Source organism: Littorina saxatilis, linkage group LG7, assembly GCF_037325665.1.
Source record: "Littorina saxatilis isolate snail1 linkage group LG7, US_GU_Lsax_2.0, whole genome shotgun sequence".
NCBI classification, from domain to species: domain Eukaryota; kingdom Metazoa; phylum Mollusca; class Gastropoda; order Littorinimorpha; family Littorinidae; genus Littorina; species Littorina saxatilis.
The window spans coordinates 834,842-856,507 of record NC_090251.1 but is presented as its reverse complement, the minus strand read 5'-3'; the positions used below and the strand labels follow the sequence as shown (position 1 = coordinate 856,507).

The following is a 21,666-nucleotide window of genomic DNA, read 5'->3' as shown; positions in this document are numbered from 1 at the left end:
TGGTCAAAGGGAAGTCTGGATTTACACTGGGGTGGTCAAAGGGAAGTGAAGTGGTTGCTACAACGCAATGTGAAAACATACCAGAGAGACAAAAAAGGTAGGATAGACAACTTGAAATGAACAAACAAAACGTCAAGAGGGACGGACAGAAGGCCAGCACCCTATCACCTGCCCTGACGAACAAGTAAAAGAACAGGCATTTTAAACTAGGCGATACAATCACAGACTGCTAAGACTGCACGATATGAAAAGGAATTCAGAGGAACTACTGTCAAGGGACACTACCAACTCTTGTCGTGGGTGCAAGTATCACGCGAAGTTGTTCCCCTTCCATTGGTGAATTGTCTTCTACGCAAACTACAGGTCTGCAGAGTGAAGATGGGAGGTGGGAGGGGGGGGGGGACAGACAGACAGAAAGAGATAGAGATAGAGAGAGAGAGAGACAGATAGAGAGAGAGACAGATAGAGAGAGAGACAGATAGAGAGAGAGAGAGAGGGAGAGAGAGAGAGAGAGAGAGAGAGAGAGAGAGAGAGAGACAGAGAGACAGAGAGCAAGAGAGAGAGAGGGAGAGAGAGATAGAGAGAGAGAGAGACAGATAGAGAGAGAGATAGATAGAGAGAGAGAGAGAGAGAGAGGGAGAGAGAGAGAGAGAGAGAGAGAGAGAGAGAGAGACAGACAGAGACAGAGACAGAGAGACAGAGAGCAAGAGAGAGAGACCAAGTGAGAGACGTAAGACGTAAGACGTAAGACATTTTATTGATTAAACACACAAGGTTCATTTCAACGGGGAGGGGGGGGGGGGGTCAGTAATGCATGCCGTGTGTTTGTATTTATGGACAATCACCCGGTTTTATCTCTTTCTCTCTAACATATAGGCCTACTCACACGAACGCACGCACGCTCTCACTCTCTCTCTCTCACTCTCTTTCTCTTAAACATAAAGACATATCCAGCGCATGAATTAACAATATGGATAGGTGCAACGACAAACAAGTTTACAGTGCTACATTATCGGCTTTCAATCATGTTCTGTCGTTCCCAAGTGAGAGAGAGAGTGAGAGAGAAAGAGAGAGGAGACACAGAGAGAGAGAGGGAGGGGGAGAGAGACAGATATACTGACAGACACACAGACAGATCGCAGACAGAGGGAGACAGACAGACCGGGATTTGAAGTCATCCCCCCAAAAGTACGTCATACACGTGGCACTGAAAGCGTAAAGGCAGGAGTGCAACAAACCATGACGAGAAAGCACTGACTGAAGCCACTCGTACAAATTGTCAGTACTGTGAGTGCCCCTGTACTGATAGAGGAAGATGAAAGTGGGTGCAGACACACCGATACGCACTGACAACTGTACAGTACCCGGCGAAAGAACCGCAACGCCAACGCATTTGCGCCCACTGTTGCGAGTGATTTTTCGTCATTTTCAAATTGTGGTAAAATCTCAACCAGATAAGGTACATCAAAAAGGAAGACAGATTCGTGAAGGATATTTTACTGGCTGTACGATTAGTGAATATTATTTTATCTTTTTAGTTTTCATAAACTGTGTTACACAGGGTAGGGGTCAAGCGAGTCGTGATTACAGGCGAACGTGTCACTTTGACATGCTACAAAGTTACGCTTTGGCGAATAATTCTAATTAAATGATCATGTTGAGAAATGAATTTCCTCCACAACTGTCTTTACCTGGTTGAAAAATAGGCATTTTTACGAATGTTGTAGCATGTCGAAGTGACACCTTCGCCTGCAATCACGACTCGATTGACCCCTACCCTGTGTAACACAGTTTATGAAAAGGTAAACAAGTCGCGTAAGGCGAAAATACAATATTTAGTCAAGTAGCTGTCGAACTCACAGAATGAAACTGAACGCAACGCAACGCAGCAAGACCGTATACTCGTAGCATCGTCACTCCACCGCCCGTGGCAAAGGCAGTGCACGTGGAATTGACAAGAAGAGCGGGGTATTCGTTGCGCTGAGAAGAATAGCACGCTTTTCTGTACCTCTCTTTGTTTTAACTTTCTGAGCGTGTTTTTAATCCAAACATATCATATCTATATATTTTTGGAATCAGGAACCGACAAGGAATAAGATGAAAGTGTTTTTAAATTGATTTCGAAAAAAAAAATTTGATAATAATTTTTTTATATTTAATTTTCAGAGCTTGTTTTTAATCCGAATATAACATATTTATATGTTTTTGGAATCAGCAAATGATGGAGAATAAGATAAACGTAAATTTGGATCGTTTTATAAATTTTTATTTTTTTTTACAATTTTCAGATTTTTAATGACCAAAGTCATTAATTAATTTTTAAGCCACCAAGCTGAAATGCAATACCGAACCCCGGGCTTCGTCGAAGAGTACTTGACCAAAATTTCAACCAATTTGGTTAAAAAATGAGGGCGTGACAGTGCCGCCTCAACTTTCACGAAAAGCCGGATGTGACGTCATCAGACATTTATCCAAAAACTGAAAAAAACGTTCGGGGATTTCATACCCAGGAACTCTCATGTCAAATTTCATAAAGATCGGGCCAGTAGTTTAGTCTGAATCGCTCTACACACACACACACACACACAGACACACACACGCACACACACACGCACATACACCACGACCCTCGTTTCGATTCCCCCTCGATGTTAAAATATTTAGTCAAAACTTGACTAAATATAAAAACAGAATTTTTTAGGACGATTTGAAAATGACGAAAAATCACATGCAGCAGTGGGCGCGAATGGGTTGCGTTTCTTTCGCCGGGTACTGTACATACGTAACACGTAGTGCTGCATCTGCATCAGCAAGACGAAGGTGCGCTTGCACTAAGAAGACGTAAGTGGGTGCAGACACACCGATACGTACTGACTACATACTCGTCGAGCTCCACGATGGCCTCAATCTTGGCCTCCGACACCCCCTCCTTCAGACACAGGCGTTTCAGGGCGCAGCACTGGGCCTGCACACAGGTAGATACAGGTAACTACAGGTAGACACAGGTATTTCAGGGCGCAGCATTGGGCCTGCACACAGGTAGATACAGGTAACTACAGGTAGACACAGGTGTTTCAGGGCGCAGCATTGGGCCTGCACACAGGTAGATACAGGTAACTACAGGTAGACACAGGCGTTTCAGGGCGCAGCATTGGGCCTGCACACAGGTAGATACAGGTAACTACAGGTAGACACAGGCGTTTCAGGGCGCAGCATTGGGCCTGCACACAGGTAGATACAGGTAACTACAGGTAGACACAGGCGTTTCAGGGCGCAGCATTGGGCCTGCACACAGGTAGATACAGGTAACTACAGGTAGACACAGGCGTTTCAGGGCGCAGCATTGGGCCTGCACACAGGTAGATACAGGTAACTACAGGTAGACACAGGCGTTTCAGGGCGCAGCATTGGGCCTGCACACAGGTAGATACAGGTAACTACAGGTAGACACAGGCGTTTCCGGGCGCAGCACTGGGCCTGCACACAGGTAGATACAGGTAACTACAGGTAGACACAGGTATTTCAGGGCGCAGCATTGGGCCTGCACACAGGTAGATACAGGTAACTACAGGTAGACACAGGTATTTCAGGGCGCAGCATTGGGCCTGCACACAGGTAGATACAGGTAACTACAGGTAGACACAGGTGTTTCAGGGCGCAGCACTGGGCCTGCACACAGGTAGATACAGGTAACTACAGGTAGACACAGGTGTCGTCATATGATATGTATCACACACAAACACACACACACACACACACACACACACACACACACACCACGCACGCACACACACACACACACACATACACACACACACACACATACATACACACACACACACACACACACACACACACACACACACACAACCATTCACACACACACACACACACACAACCATTCACACACACACACACACATACACACACACACACACAACCATTCACACACACACACACACACACACACACACACACACCATCTTAATGCCTACAATAAATCAAGACAGACGGACAGACAGACAGTCAAACAGACAGACACACACACAGACAGACAGATAGACATACACACAGACACACACACAGACAGACAGTCAGACAGACAGATAGACAGACCCACAGACACACAGAAAGACAGACAGACAGACAGTCAGACAGACAGATAGACAGACAGACAGACCCACAGACAGACAGACACACAGACAGAGAGAAAGAGTAGAGGTTTACCCTAAACAACTGTAGTTTGACTTCAGCCTCTCGCAGACTGTTCTGGGTTTTCTTCTTGCGACTGTACAGCAGCTTTAACCGGAAGTGCTCGTGGGTCTGCACCGCCACCACCAGACCTGCGCAGATAAACAGGAAGTGACGTCATTGAAGGAACCAAGCACCCAACAGAATCGTCGCATGAATCAATGAGTTGCCATAACATTTAAGAAGACTAACTACGAGTGTGTAAGGAGAAGGTAGAAAACCAAAAATTATTATTATGTAAATCAATCTCCAAACATCCCTTGAATAGTTCAGGATGTGTGTCTGTGTGTGTAGGGTGGGTAAAGGGGGGGGGTGATACTGACTGTTGACGACCCTGATGACCCTCCAGGGCAGGAGGAAAGCCAGGATGAAGACAAAGTCCTGTATCTTGAAGCGAGGCAGGATCTCCAGGAACACCAGGTCCGCCACGAAGCTGACCGACAAGATCAGCATGTCGAACGTCTGCACACACACACACACACACACACACACACACACACACACACACACACACACACACACACACACACACACACACATACACACAGAAATGTATTGTAAAACACTGATATGTACGTCGAGCTTTATATTTCAATGTCCATGGCAGTTATCAAATAAGAACCTTTGTTTTAAATATATATATATCGTAATTGTTGATAGCAATAGTCCAATGAGAACTTAATAAGATATATAATACCCCCATTCCACACAACCATTCTAGGTCCCGTTCCCGTACCGACCAAGCAACGGTGCGGGAACGGGAGGGATCGGGAGGGAACCGCAATGGAACGTACATGATCGTTAACGGAACTGCTTTCAACGGTAGGATCGGTAGGGACGGTTGAGTTTGGGCTGCATGTTCAAAATGTTAGCCGTTCCCCTCCCGATCAGAATGAACAGTAATGGAACCTTAACCCCTCGGTAACGGAACGCTTGGATCGTTAAAGGAACTTAAAACAACGGTAACGCAACGGTAGCGCTCTCACACACTGAGTTGTCATACCCACATTCCACACAACCGTTCTAGGTCCCGTTCCCGTACCGACCAAGGACGGCTGCCACTATGGCCAGACGCTGCTCAAAAGTGTCTAACGCACAAAGAACAGCAAGTATTCTTTCCTCGGCCGTTGAGCACAACTAGTCAAAGAAACAGAGATCGAGTCAAGCGAATTAATGTGATAAACAATGAGGATAACATGCACACACAAGTAACAAGACAGACCACACGCTATGCGGATTGAGACGGAACACAAGCCTATATCATCCTCCAAGCTGTCAAAACTCATTGTCATGCATGTGTCGCTGTCAAAACTCGTCATTGTCATGCATGTATCGCTGTCAAAACTCGTCATTGTCATGCATGTGTCGCTGTCAAAACTCGTCATTGTCATGCATGTGTCGCTGTCAAAACTCGTTATTGTCATGCATGTGTCGCTGTCAAAACTCATCATTGTCATGCATGAGTCGCTGTCAAAACTCGTCATTGTCATGCATGTGTCGCTGTCAAAACTCGTCATTGTCATGCATGTGTCGCTGTCAAAACTCGTCATTGTCATGCATGTGTCGCTGTCAAAACTCGTCATTGTCATGCATGTGTCGCTGTCAAAACTCGTCATTGTCATGCATGTGTCGCTGTCAAAACTCGTCATTGTCATGCATGTGTCGCTGTCAAAACTCGTCATTGTCATGCATGTGTCGCTGTCAAAACTCGTCATTGTCATGCATGTGTCGCTGTCAAAACTCGTCATTGTCATGCATGTGTCGCTGTCAAAACTCGTCATTGTCGTGCATGTGTCGCTGTCAAAACTCGTCATTGTCATGCATGTGTCGCTGTCAAAACTCGTTATTGTCATGCATGTGTCGCTGTCAAAACTCATCATTGTCATGCATGAGTCGCTGTCAAAACTCGTCATTGTCATGCATGTGTCGCTGTCAAAACTCGTTATTGTCATGCATGTGTCGCTGTCAAAACTCGTTATTGTCATGCATGTGTCGCTGTCAAAACTCGTCATTGTCATGCATGTGTCGCTGTCAAAACTCGTCATTGTCATGCATGTGTCGCTGTCAAAACTCGTCATTGTCATGCATGTGTCGCTGTCAAAACTCGTCATTGTCATGCATGTGTCGCTGTCAAAACTCGTCATTGTCGTGCATGTGTCGCTGTCAAAACTCGTCATTGTCATGCATGTGTCGCTGTCAAAACTCGTCATTGTCATGCATGTGTCGCTGTGCGTTGACTGCACCTTCTGCACGGAGGTAGCTGGTTGTGAGTCATGTGCCCGAGATCAGATTCTTTACTACTGTTCTACCATTTCCAAACACTTCAGTCTTTACTTCAATAACACTTAACATTTCACCTCTCTCTCTCTCTCTCTCTCTCTCTCTCTCTCTCTCTCTCTCTCTCTCTCTCTCTCTCTCTCTCTCTCTCTCTCTCTCTCTCTCTCTCTCTCTCTCTCAGAGCCGGGGTGAGAGTGATATCTATACAAAGGCCAAGCCGGGAAGAAAGCAGAATGACGGGGCAGGAAAGAGTGCTGACAAAAACAAAGCCTGTGATAATGGCGTCTACACGGCCAGGAAACTGATCCCAGCATGCACCTCGCGCCGTGTCCACATCGATCCTGATCAGACATCGACCGGCACAGAGACAGCTCCCCCCCCCCCCCCCCCCCCCCCCTAGCTTCAAGCCGTCATCCTACTTCAGTTTGTCTTGGCTGCTCTCAGCACTTCTTCCGTTCCGCCAAAATGACAGCCCCCCTTACTTCAACTCTCACTCCTTGACCCCCCCCCCCCCCCCTTCCCCCCTCCCTCTTTGCGTTTAGTCAAGTTTTGACTCAATGTTTTCAGATAGACATGGTTTCGAGACGAGGGTGGTAGTGTGTGTCTGCATGTATGTGTGTGTGTGTGTGTGTGTGTGTGTGTGTGTGTGTGTGTGTGTGTGTGTGTGTGTGTGTGTGTGTGTGTGTGTGTGTGTGTGTGTGTGTGTGTAGAGCAATGCCTAGAAAACTACTGGACCGATCTTCATGACACTTTACATACAAACTTTTCCAGATACTACCCCCAGATGATTTTTTGTTGTGGATAAATGTCTTAACTGACGTCATATCCGGCTTTAAGGGAAAGTTGAAACGGCATTGTGACGACCTCATTTTCAACCACATTGAATACAATTTTGGTCAAGCGATCTTTGACTCAGTGCGAACTATGGGATTGGAATTCAGCTTGGAAGCGTAAATTCAGTTATTATAGTTTGCCCATTAAAATTGACATTAAAATCGATTTTTCACAATTGATTTTAAATAATTGCATTGTATACCTTATCTTTCTTTGAATCCAAAATTATATATAATGTATAATTTATGTCATACTTACTCTAAAAATGTGCTCAGAAGCAAAAATCGGCGTATGCAAATTAGATACCACGTTCGTATGCTTCGCCGAGACAAGCGCAATCCGTCTCGGTCTTCGGGTTTGGCTAGCCAAGCCTTACTACATGTAATCTCGGTCATGATTGGTTTTCAGTGTTGATGTTTTAGATTCAGGCCAAATGTTTTGATATCGCTTCACGCGACTTGTTTTTCCGTGATGCCGGAATGACCCCCTGGTGGCTTTCAGCTTTCAGCTGGGTATACCACTGGTAGCAGGATCAATGATGCCGGAATGACCCCCTGGTGGCTTTCAGCTTTCAGCTGGGTATACCACTGGTAGCAGGATCAATGATGCCGGAATGACCCCCTGGTGGCTTTCAGCTTTCAGCTGGGTATACCACTGGTAGCAGGATCAATGATGCCGGAATGACCCCCTGGTGGCTTTCAGCTTTCAGCTGGGTATACCACTGGTAGCAGGATCAATGATGCCGGAATGACCCCCTGGTGGCTTTCAGCTTTCAGCTGGGTATACCACTGGTAGCAGGATCAATGATGCCGGAATGACCCCCTGGTGGCTTTCAGCTTTCAGCTGGGTATACCACTGGTAGCAGGATCAATGATGCCGGAATGACCCCCTGGTGGCTTTCAGCTTTCAGCTGGGTATACCACTGGTAGCAGGATCAATGATGCCGGAATGACCCCCTGGTGGCTTTCAGCTTTCAGCTGGGTATACCACTGGTAGCAGGATCAATGATGCCGGAATGACCCCCTGGTGGCCTTCAGCTTTCAGCTGGGTATACCACTGGTAGCAGGATCAATGATGCCGGAATGACCCCCTGGTGGCCTTCAGCTTTCAGCTGGGTATACCACTGGTAGCAGGATCAATGATGCCGGAATGACCCCCTGGTGGCCTTCAGCTTTCAGCTGGGTATACCACTGGTAGCAGGATCAATGATGCCGGAATGACCCCCTGGTGGCCTTCAGCTTTCAGCTGGGTATACCACTGGTAGCAGGATCAATGATGCCGGAATGACCCCCTGGTGGCCTTCAGCTTTCAGCTGGGTATACCACTGGTAGCAGGATCAATGATGCCGGAATGACCCCCTGGTGGCCTTCAGCTTTCAGCTGGGTATACCACTGGTAGCAGGATCAATGATGCCGGAATGACCCCCTGGTGGCCTTCAGCTTTCAGCTGGGTATACCACTGGTAGCAGGATCAATGATGCCGGAATGACCCCCTGGTGGCCTTCAGCTTTCAGCTGGGTATACCACTGGTAGCAGGATCAATGATGCCGGAATGACCCCCTGATGGCTTTCAGCTTTCAGCTGGGTATACCACTGGTAGCAGGATCAATGATGCCGGAATGACCCCCTGGTGGCCTTCAGCTTTCAGCTGGGTATACCACTGGTAGCAGGATCAATGACCACCACTTATCCTCCCCCCCCTCCCCCGCCCCCTCTTCCTTCTCGTCCCTCATCCTCCCCCCCCCCCCCCACCTAACCTGCCCGCTATTCATTCTTGATGGCCTGTACTACAATTGACCCCCCCCCCTTTTAAGACCCCTACATTGAAGACCTCCTCCCTTTTAAGACCTTGCTTTTTCAGAGGTTCTGTTGATGGCCTGTGTAAACTCCAACCCACTGTTAAGACTCACTCGTGTTGAAGACCTGATTTTCTCGTATTGTTGGTCTTCAACAAAAACAGCACCTTTACCCGCTTGTCACAGCCCGTTCATCACGGTCTGTGGCCTAGATAGCCATCGTCACTGGTAACCGCGTCACTAGTCAATGCTGACGTCACCAAACCTACGTCACAAGAGCCTTTTTCTATTCAAATCTGCGTCGCCGCTCGAAAACGCCGAATCGATGAATACATCTATTTGCAAGTTATGGATGTGTGTGCCAGGCGGTGTCGCCCAGCATGCGGTCCACTCGGTGCTCCCCAAGACTATCATATACACGCACACTTGGACACTAACGACACAGAGGTCCCATAATCCTTGTCTCTCCTTTCTCAGTTGCCTTCCCTTCTTCCTCCCCCCCCCCCCCCCCCTCCCCTAACCTCCTCCTCTTTTTCGAGACGAGGGTCGTGGTGTATGTGTGTGTGTGTGTCTGTGCGTGTGTGTGTGTAGAGCGATTCAGAGTAAACTACTGGACCGAAATTTTACATGAGAGTTCCTGGGTATGATATCCCTAGACATTTTTTTCATTATTTCGATAAATGTCTTTTATGACGTCATATCCGGCTTTTTGTAAAAGTTGAGGCGGCACTGTCACACCTTCATTTTTCAATCAAATTGATTGAAATTTTGGCCAAGCAATCTGCGACGAAGGCCGGACTTCGGTATTGCATTTCAGCATGGAGGCTTAAAAATTAATTATTGACTTTGGTCATTAAAAATCAGAAAATTGTAATAAACATTATTTGTTTATAAAACGATCCAAAATTACTTTTAATGTATTCTTCATCATGTTCTCAGGCATCGACAGCAACTGCTAGGCTAAAATGAATGTGTGTAAATGATTTCCGATCGATATGTTTCAACCCTTAGCACTGTATATGCACTTGTTCTTACTTGTCTCTGAGAGAGTATACATTGAAATGGAAACTCTACTCCCCCCTTGTACAAACACAACAGTGTGGTTTACAATAAAAATTCTGAGTTCTGAGTTCTGAGTTCATCATGTTCTGATTCTAAAAACATATAAATATGTTATATTCGGATTAAAAACAAGCTCTGAAAATTAAAAATATAAAAATTATGATTAAAATCAAATTTTCGAAATCTTTTAAAAACCAATTTCATCTTATTTCCTGTCGGTTCCTGATTCCAAAAACATATAGATATGATATGTTTGGATTAAAAACACGCTCAGAAAGTTAAAACGAAGAAAGGTACTGTAAAGCATGCTATGCAGCACATCGCAACCGCTACCGCGCTAAACAGGCTCATCACTTTCTCTGCCTTTTGCACTAGCGGCGGACTACGGTCATTGTAAAAATATGCAGTGCGTTCAGTTTTATTCTGTGAGTTCCACAGCTTGACTAAATGTAGTAATTTCGCCTTACGCGACTTGTTATTCTGTTCCGTCTTCTTTTGACTTCATGCCGTAGAAGACCTGCCTGCACCATAAACAGAAGTGAACACATTTTGAACACATTTCAATTACAAGGTTTAAACACTTTGTGACATTGCAAATAGTTTTGCTGGCAAACGTAGCACACATATCGCTCACTCGTGTTCATTAGTGTCCCTCTTTTGCTAAAAGAAATATGTCCTATGTCACTCGTGTTCACTAGTGTGCCCCTTTTGCTAAAAGAAATATGTCCTATGTCACTCGTGTTCACTAGTGTGCCTCTTTTGCTAAAAGAAATATGTCCTATGTCACTCGTGTTCACTAGTGTGCCTCTTTTGCTAAAAGAAATATGTCCTATGTCACTCGTGTTCACTAGTGTGCCCCTTTTGCTAAAAGAAATATGTCCTATGTCACTCGTGTTCACTAGTGTGCCTCTTTTGCTAAAAGAAATATGTCCTATGTCACTCGTGTTCACTAGTGTGCCTCTTTTGCTAAAAGAAATATGTCCTATGTCACTCGTGTTCACTAGTGTGCCTCTTTTGCTAAAAGAAATATGTCCTATGTCACTCGTGTTCACTAGTGTGCCTCTTTTGCTAAAAGAAATATGTCCTATGTCACTCGTGTTCACTAGTGTGCCTCTTTTGCTAAAAGAAATATGTCCTATGTCACTCGTGTTCACTAGTGTGCCTCTTTTGCTAAAAGAAATATGTCCTATGTCACTCGTGTTCACTAGTGTGCCTCTTTTGCTAAAAGAAATATGTCCTATGTCAATCGAGTTCACTAGTGTGCCTCTTTTGCTAAAAGAAATATGTTCTATGTCACTCGTGTTCACTAGTGTGCCCCTTTTGCTAAAAGAAATATGTCCTATGTCACTCGTGTTCACTAGTGTGCCCCTTTTGCTCACTCGTGTTCACTAGTGTGCCCCTTTTGCTAAAAGAAATATGTCCTATGTCACTCGTGTTCACTAGTGTGCCCCTTTTGCTCACTCGTGTTCACTAGTGTGCCCCTTTTGCTAAAAGAAATATGTCCTATGTCACTCGTGTTCACTAGTGTGCCCCTTTTGCTAAAAGAAATATGTCCTATGTCACTCGTGTTCACTAGTGTGCCTCTTTTGCTAAAAGAAATATGTCCTATGTCACTCGTGTTCACTAGTGTGCCCCTTTTGCTAAAAGAAATATGTCCTATGTCACTCGTGTTCACTAGTGTGCCCCTTTTGCTAAAAGAAATGTGTCATATGTCACTGGTGTTCACTAGTGTGCCTCTTTTGCTAAAAGAAATATGTCCTATGTCACTCGTGTTCACTAGTGTGCCCCTTTTGCTAAAAGAAATGTGTCATATGTCACTGGTGTTCACTAGTGTGCCTCTTTTGCTAAAAGAAATATGTCCTATGTCACTCGTGTTCACTAGTGTGCCCCTTTTGCTAAAAGAAATATGTCCTATGTCACTCGTGTTCACTAGTGTGCCCCTTTTGCTAAAAGAAATATGTCCTATGTCACTCGTGTTCACTAGTGTGCCTCTTTTGCTAAAAGAAATATGTCCTATGTCACTCGTGTTCACTAGTGTGCCTCTTTTGCTAAAAGAAATATGTCCTATGTCACTCGTGTTCACTAGTGTGCCTCTTTTGCTGAAAGAAATATGTCCTATGTCACTCGTGTTCACTAGTGTGCCTCTTTTGCTAAAAGAAATATGTTCTATGTCACTCGTGTTCACTAGTGTGCCTCTTTTGCTAAAAGAAATATGTCCTATGTCACTCGTGTTCACTAGTGTGCCTCTTTTGCTAAAAGAAATATGTCCTATGTCACTCGTGTTCACTAGTGTGCCTCTTTTGCGAAAAGAAATATGTTCTATGTCACAAAGTGTTCAAACTGTGTTCACTTCTGTTCAGAGTGCGTCATGTCACTAAACCCAACGACCATCGAGAATGGCTGCGGAAGTAGAAAAAGGAATGCAATAAAAATAGATAAACTTGAAAGAGAGAAGCGGAAAGTTAATGATATCAGCGATGTTCGCTTGCTGTTCCCGGCGTCTTGTTCAACTCAAGAACCCCCACCCAACCCCCGCCCAACCCCCCTTCCTCGCCCACCCCCCTGGCGATCCGATCTGCCTCTCCCTCTCTTATCTTCTTCCCGCCCCCCATTAGGACCCGGCGCTGGAGAAAAGACGGTTTGACACCTACAAAACAGTTTTCTCTGCCGGCTAATGGCAGAAATAAAAGTGAGTCGACTTCTTTACACAGGGGAATGACCTGCATAGATCTGACTGCACGCCGGCTTGCGTGCTGATAAGGGCTGGCAGCCAACACTGCGGCATGGCGAGAAGGGGGAGCCAAGTTGTTATGCAGATCTTTCACAGTTCTCTCCCTTTACCGGCGCCACTAACACTCTGGCCTGACGGGAACGAGGCTGGAAAGGAGCACACTTCTGACGTCACAACGTGCTGTCCCACTTCTGCCGCCACAAAGTGCTGTCCCACTTCTGACATCACTAAGTGCTGTCCCACTTCTGACATCACAAAGTGTTGTCCCACTTCTGACATCACAAAGTGTTGTCCCACTTCTGACGTCACAAAGTGCTGTCCCACTTCTGACGTCACAACGTGCTGTCCCACTTCTGCCGCCACAAAGTGCTGTCCCACTTCTGACATCACTAAGTGCTGTCCCACTTCTGACATCACAAAGTGTTGTCCCACTTCTGACGTCACAAAGTGCTGTCCCACTTCTGACGTCACAAAGTGCTGTCCCACTTCTGACATCACTAAGTACTGTCCAACTTCTGACATCACAAAGTGTTGTCCCACTTCTGACGTCACAAAGTGCTGTCCCACTTCTGACGTCACAAAGTGCTGTCCCACTTCTGACATCACAAAGTGCTGTCCCACTTCTGACGTCACAAAGTGCTGTCCCACTTCTGACATCACAAAGTGCTGTCCCACTTCTGACGTCACAAAGTGCTGTCCCACTTCTGACATCACAAAGTGCTGTCCCACTTCTGACGTCACACAGTGCTGTCCCACTTCTGACATCACAAAGTGCTGTCCCACTTCTGACGTCACAAAGTGCTGTCCCACTTCTGACGTCACAAAGTGCTGTCCCACTTCTGACATCACAAAGTGTTGTCCCACTTCTGACATCACAAAGTGCTGTCCCACTTCTGACGTCACAAAGTGCTGTCCCACTTCTGACATCACAAAGTGCTGTCCCACTTCTGACGTCACAAAGTGCTGTCCCACTTCTGACATCACAAAGTGTTGTCCCACTTCTGACGTCACAAAGTGCTGTCCCACTTCTGACGTCACAAAGTGATCTCCGACTTCTGATGTCACAAAGTGCTCTCCGACTTCTGACGTCACAAAGTGCTCTCCGCCTTCTGACGGTACGATTCCTGCTTCAACCGCCAGAAATGCGAGCCGTGTTTGGTTCTGTTTGTCAACTGCTCGCCATGTAGAGTGGGGCCGGGTTGAGGTCTGTGTGGATGACAGAATGATAAGATGCAAGACAGCGCCATGTAGAGTGGGGGCGGGTTGGGGTCTGTGTGGATGACAGTATGATTAGATGCAAGACAGCGCCATGTAGAGTGGGGGCGGGTTGGGGTCTGTGTGGATGACAGCATGATGAGATGCAAGATAGCGCCATGTAGAGTGGGGGCGGGTTGAGGTCTGTGTGGATGACAGCATGATGAGATGCAAGATAGCGCCATGTAGAGTGGGGGCAGGTTCAGGTCTGTGTGGATGACAGCATGATCAGATGCAAGATAGCGCCATGTAGAGTGGGGGCGGGTTGGGGTCTGTGTGGATGACAGTAGCGCCATGTAGAGTGGGGGCGGGTTGGGGGTCTGTGTGGATGACAGTATGATTAGATGCAAGACAGCGCCATGTAGAGTGGGGGCGGGTTGAGGTCTGTGTGGATGACAGCATGATCAGATGCAAGACAGCGCCATATAGAGTGGGGGCGGGTTGGGGTCTGTGTGGATGACAGTATGATAAGATGCAAGACAGCGCCATATAGAGTGGGGGCGGGTTGGGGTCTGTGTGGATGACAGTATGATAAGATGCAAGACAGCGCCATGTAGAGTGGGGGCGGGTTGAGGTCTGTGTGGATGACAGCATGATAAGATGCAAGACAGCGCCATATAGAGTGGCCACGTCAACAGACCGACCGCGTGTCAACGTGACGTAGATCAGGACAGACCGCGTGTCAACGTGACGTAGATCAGGACAGACCGCGTGTCAACGTGACGTAGATCAGGACAGACCGCGTGTCAACGTGACGTAGATCAGGACAGACCGCGTGTCATCGTGACGTAGATCAGGACAGACCGCGTGTCAACGTGACGTAGATCAGGACAGACCGCGTGTCAACGTGACGTAGATCAGGACAGACCGCGTGTCAACGTGACGTAGATCAGGACAGACCGCGTGTCAACGTGACGTAGATCATGACAGACCGCGTGTCAACGTGACGTAGATCAGGACAGACCGCGTGTCAACGTGACGTAGATCAGGACAGACCGCGTGTCATCGTGACGTAGATCAGGACAGACCGCGTGTCAACGTGACGTAGATCAGGACAGACCGTTACACCGACAACCAAAGGACTGAGTGTCGCCTCTCTGTCAGAACACGGCATACAACTAGACAACGGCTGGGAAGGGAGAGAACTTTGGGAGGTTGAAGTACAAGACAAAGCTGACAGCGGGATGCAACAAGGGAGAAGGCGACAAGGCGACACCAGGCAGCGGAACAGCCATGATTGCGAACAAGACAAGAAAGACAGACACATACAAGATGTACTGACGGCACTGCCTGGACAACAAACACGTGGACAAGACAAGAAAGACAGACACATACAAGATGTACTGACGGCACTGCCTGGACAACAAACACGTGGACAACAATGGAGCCTCGCAATGGATGACAGGCAGAAGACTGGAAGGAGGAATGATGGGTTGTGTCGGTATGGCGACCTCAGAGAGGTGGGGGTGGGGGGGGGAGTTGGGGTATGGCAAGATGGGGTATCTGTGTGCAGGAGAGCTCGCCTCCTAATTGTCCAGTCGATCTACTTCCGGAGGAATGATGGTTCCAGGGGCGCATCACTCTTCCATCTCCAGCGACAGGAGGGTGTTGCGGCGATCGATGGAAGAGCCATAAAGCCACTCACGCCAATCTGCGCCGTGCCGAGCACCCCCCGCCAGACAGATATCCGACACTGCCTGCAATGGCCGCACTATTTGCTGGCGGTTATCGGACTCTCTCAACATTCAATCCAATCACCACGCATCCGTCCAGGCGACTAGAGCTTTGAATAAAACAGAATCCACTGAGCTAACAGGGACCTCATCCAGGCGACAGATCGTATTGCCTGCACAAGTCCATCTTCTGCTAGATGAGATAATTCACACACCCCAACACCTACCGCCACCCCCCCCCCCCCGCCCCTGCACTCCACCCAACCTTCCCTGCTCTCTCTCTCTCTCTCTCTCTCTCTCTCTCTCTCTCTCTCTCTCTCTCTCTCTCTCTCTCTCTCTCTCTCTCTCTCCATGCATTATATTGGATTGTTTAAATGCAAATATGAAAGCCACTGTCGTAAGCTTGGAGCATACCTGTTTTATGCGCTGCAAATTAGAGACGATTTTGTTGGAAATGTGATTGCTATGGATGCATCGTTTCACTAACATAGTATTTGTAAGTTGTTCCCTATGCTAATGAATAATTCCGTTTCAACAAGTAGTTTTTTGTTAAATTAGATTGAGATACGTCTGATTTGAAATGTTTCTCCTAGCTGTAAGTTTTACGAAAAGTTGTCACTGTATATAAGTATTACCCCCCAGGGGCCAATGACCTATAAATCATTGTCTCTCTCTCTCTGCAGGTGGCTGAGTACACGTAAACACGCACACGTACACGTGTGTAGCGCGACTGATTATGCCGCTAATGTTCCACTTAGATGAAACGACCAGAACTTGCTAGCAATGGGACGATAAAAATGAAACGACCAGAACTTGCTAGCAATGGGACGATAAAGATGAAACGACCAGAACTTGCTAGCAATGGGACGATAAAGATAAAACGACCAGAACTTGCTAGCAATGGGACGATAAAAATGAAACGACCAGAACTTGCTAGCAATGGGACGATAAAGATGAAACGACCCGAACTTGCTAGCAATGGGACGATAAAGAAATGCAATGGACAAGGAAGAAAAGCCGCGTCAAGCGATGTGAACACATTTTAGTCAATCTGTGGACATGACAATAAAAGCATGTCAACATCAATCAATCAATCAATCAATGAGGCTTATATCGCGCATATTCCGTGGGTACAGTTCTAGGCGCTCTGCAGTGATGCCGTGTGAGATGAAATTTTATACGGCCAGTAATTGCAGCCATTTCGGCGCATATTTACCTTTCACGGCCTATTATTCCAAGTCACACGGGTATAGGTAGACAATTATTAACTGTGCCTAAGCAATTTTTGCCAGGAAAGACCCTTTTGTCAATCGTGGGATCTTTTACGTGCACACCCAATGTAGTGTACACGGGGGGGAGTTCGGACACCGAAGAGAGTCTGCACACAAATTTGACTCTGAAATAAATTTCCGCCGAACCTGGGATCAAACTCACGCTGACAGCGGCCAACTGAATACAAATCCAGCGCGCTACCAACTGAGCTATATCCCCGCCCATAAGACCTAATTTGCAGAAACCGGTTTCCTTTAATGATAAGCACATCTTCAGAGTTCACATATTATATCTACACATTTGTAGACGCGGAAAATGAGGAGGAATACAATGAAATCAATTTCAAATCTGTTTGTGAAAATTCGATTTTACTGACAACTTTAATGAGCAAACTAATTAATATAATTTGAGCTTACAGGCGTATATGCAATCCCATAGTCCAGAGTGTTTAAAAGAATGCTTGACCAAGTTTCAATCAATTTCTTTAAAACATGAGGGCATAACAGTGCCGCCTAAACCTTTGCAATTAAGAAAAAGCCGGATATGACGTCGCCAAATCGAAAAAATGAAGAAGACAAATAACAACATGTTAGCGTTTCATCTGGAAGAACTGCAAAGTATTTTTTACAGATTTAAGGATCTGTCCGGTATTTGTTCTGGAATTTCTCGATACAAACACACACACACACACACACACACACACACACACACACACACACACACACACACACGCCCGCACGCCCGCACGTACGTACTCACACAAACACACATTATGATACAAGAGTAAGAACACAAGGCGACTTACCTCCAGCTTCCGTTTGAAGAAGGGGAGTCCCGCACAAAACGCCTTGAGCAGTGTCTGCACACAGACAGCGCTACGACGTTATCTTGGGCCACGTACATCACACACAGTACTACGACGTTATCTTGGGCCACGTACATCACACACAGTACTACGACGTTATCTTGGGCCACGTACATCACACACAGTACTACGACGTTATCTTGGGCCACGTACAACACACACAGTACTACGACGTTATCTTGGGCCACGTGCATCACACACAGTACTACGACGTTATCTTGGGCCACGTACATCACACACAGTACTACGACGTTATCTTGGGCCACGTACATCACACACAGTACTACGACGTTATCTTGGGCCACGTACATCACACACAGTACTACGACGTTATCTTGGGCCACGTACATCTCACACAGTACTACGACGTTATCTTGGGCCACGTACATCACACACAGTACTACGACGTTATCTTGGGCCACGTACAACACACACAGTACTACGACGTTATCTTGGGCCACGTACATCACACACAGTACTACGACGTTATCTTGGGCCACGTACATCACACACAGTACTACGACGTTATCTTGGGCCACGTACATCACACACAGTACTACGACGTTATCTTGGGCCACGTACATCACACACAGTACTACGACGTTATCTTGGGCCACGTACATCACACACAGTACTACGACGTTATCTTGGGCCACGTACATCACACACAGTACTACGACGTTATCTTGGGCCACGTACATCACACACAGTACTACGACGTTATCTTGGGCCACCTACAACACACACAGTACTACGACGTTATCTTGGGCCACCTACAACACACACAGTACTACGACGTTATCTTGGGCCACCTAAAACACACACAGTATTACGACGTTATCTTGGGCCACGTACATCTTCACATACCACCCAGAGTGCCAAGCTCCTTAGACAGGAGAGAGAGAGAGAGAGAGAGAGAGAGAGAGAGAGAGAGAGAGAGTGTGTGTGTGTGTGTGTGTGTGTGTGTGTGTGTGTGTGTATGTGTGTGTGTGTGTGTGTGTGTGTGTGTTTGTATCGAGAGAGAGAAAGAGAGAGAGAGAGAGAGAGAGAGAGAGAGAGAGAGAGAGAGAGAGAGAGAGAGAGAGAGAGACGTAAGACATTTGTATTAATTAAATACACACGGTTCATTTCAATGGGGGAGGGAGGGGGTAGGTGGTAGTCGAACTCCGCGATTTTCTTGAGAAGAAAACAGAATAATGCATCGTTGTTGACGCGTCTGACTCAGATGCTAAGTCAGGAAATGACAGTTCGCGGTTTTTGTTATGGCATTTTGTAACACTGCCTGCTGTTTAGTTAGAAGAGTCAGTCTGGCATGGCACTGTACCAGTGTCGACACAACATAAAGGTCAGCAGTTATGTGGTCGATTTCTTCTTGAAAGGCGTTGCGGTCGACTTGGGCCAGGCGCCGGACAAACGGGGGCATTTCCTCCTCTTGTCGGAATGACGATGTCTGTGAAGTCAGACTTTCGAACATACAATCTACGTAGGAAAGCATGATACGTCATGACGTCATATGATTCCTAGCATATTGACGTAATGCTTAACATCCGGTTATCTCGAGTTTTCTCCGTAATACATGTCCGTGGAAATGTTTTGTGGGTTTTTCCATGTTCGGTTATTTCCGTGGATTCATGCGGAAAGGGAACCGTCGTCTGCAATCAACGACATGGACCATTCTGGTACTTGTTGCTGACAAATACATGCTTTTAACACAGAATTTAATGTCAGAATAGCTATATAAACGCTATTGTGTTTTCATCGTAGCAATAGGGTCCGATATTTAGACTCCAACAAGTATAATCAATCAATATCAATCAATCAATATGAGGCTTATATCGCGCGTATTCTGTGGGTACAGTTGTCAGTTCTAAGCGCAGGGATTTATTTTTTAATTTTTTTAAATTTTTATTTTATGCAATTATATCGCGCACATATTCAAGGCGCAGGGATTTATCTATGCCATGAGAGATGGATTTTTTTTTTATACAATACATCACGCATTCACATCGGGCAGCAGATCGCAGCCATTTCGGCGCATATCCTATTTTTCACGGCCTATTATTCCAAGTCACACGGGTATTTTGGTGGACATTTTTATCTATGCCTATACAATTTTGCCAGGAAAGACCCTTTTGTCAATCGTGGGATCTTTAACGTGCACACCCCAATGTAGTGTACTCGTCGGCATTATACTTGACTCGTCTTCGACTCGTCGGCATTATACTTGTCTCGACTAAATATCGGGCCCTATTGCTACTGTAAGCTTGGGAACGACAGTTACGGTACACATGCACTTTTGTGCATCCGTTTGAACTTGTGAACTCGTGGTACCTCTGTACTGTCGGGGATCCACTGAGGTTTCCGAGACTGTGTTTTGTCTTTGTTGGAATGGTCTCGCGGAAGAGCAGATTCTTAAATTTGCATAGGTAAAACGATTGTTTTTTGGTACAAGCCTCTGGAGTAAATTTGTGCGTAATGTTTGTGTGAACAAGAAACAATTGACGGGTGACTTTATTCCATCTCTCTTTTTCTCTCCGCCGCGATGTAATTTTGAATAGTTGAAGGTGATGTTAAACACCAAGTTGAGAAAATAAAGGTACTCGACACCCCTCGAGTCGAACGTGTGTTAACCTTGTGACGCAGGCACGCGGGATGTTGGGCCTGGGGCCCACTGAGACTTTCTTTCTGCTTGGAATTTCGGAGTGAAGACAACGTATATTTTGTGCGTGTGTTTTCTGGACGCCTTGTTGTGACATGTTTGGTCACAGGCTGAAATCCTTTGGGATGTGAGGAATTCTTTTGCTGGTAGGTTAATACAATTTTTTTCTGTAAATGGGTAAGCAGTGAGAAGAAGAGTATGCTGCTTGGGGGAGGATTTATTTGAATGTTTATGAAGATTGTTTTGTGAGTTGAATATTTGAGAAAAACTTTTGTTTATTGAATGCTTTAGAAAACCGTTTGAGTGTTTGAGAGAACGGTATTGTAGGCATGTTATTTGGTAGGAATGATGTGTTTTGTTGCTCAAAGAGTTAGTTTGTGGTAGTTGAAATTGTTGAGTTGTTTACGTATGCTTACAGCGTGCATTCTGTGATTTGCAGGATGGCGGAGTGTGCGACGGGGTTTTTAGCTGGGTCTTCTTAGATGGGGTTTTAGTTCAGTCTTTTTAGATGTGTTTTTTTTTAGTGGGGCGTAGATTTGTTTTCGTAGACTAGGTTTCGTTAGTGAAGTGCAGTTAGCTTTAGTGGAGGGATTTTGGTCAGGTTTTGTCAGAGTTTTTATAGATTTGGTTTTTTTAAGAATTGTTTTTTTAGATTTTGTTTGTTTTAGATTAGAGTCTCATTGTGTTTTTTTGGATTAAAGTGGAGAGTGAGGATTTAGAGTAGAGTTTTAGAGTGTAGTTTGGAGGAAGGATTTAGCGTGTTTTTAGAGTGTAGTTTAGAGGGAGAATTTAGAATATAGCTTTGGAGTGAAGGATTGAGAGCGTTGTTTTTTGGAGTTGTTTAGTCCTATAGTAATACATTGAAAGTTTTGTATTGGAAAGTAAACCCCCGTTATCCCACACATTCCCCATTTCATCGTATGGAATAAAAGAACCTGGTAATATAACTTGTGTCAGTTGCTTGAGTGTTTGAGCTCGGTGAGAAAGGGTAAA

The 21,666-nt window shown here is 45.9% G+C and overlaps 1 protein-coding gene across 1 annotated transcript in view; it reads right to left on the bottom strand.

Annotated features, from left to right (window-relative positions):
* Window positions 1-21,666, bottom strand: part of LOC138970423 (uncharacterized) — a 152,723-nt gene that overhangs the window by 7,113 nt on the left and 123,944 nt on the right. The window contains exons 5-8 of the mRNA XM_070342875.1: window positions 17,955-18,008; window positions 4,575-4,713; window positions 4,228-4,343; window positions 2,872-2,965 (exon numbers count right to left, since the gene is read on the bottom strand). Coding sequence (XP_070198976.1) covers window positions 2,872-2,965; window positions 4,228-4,343; window positions 4,575-4,713; window positions 17,955-18,008 — 403 coding nt within the window. The remainder of the gene's footprint in view (window positions 1-2,871; window positions 2,966-4,227; window positions 4,344-4,574; window positions 4,714-17,954; window positions 18,009-21,666) is intronic.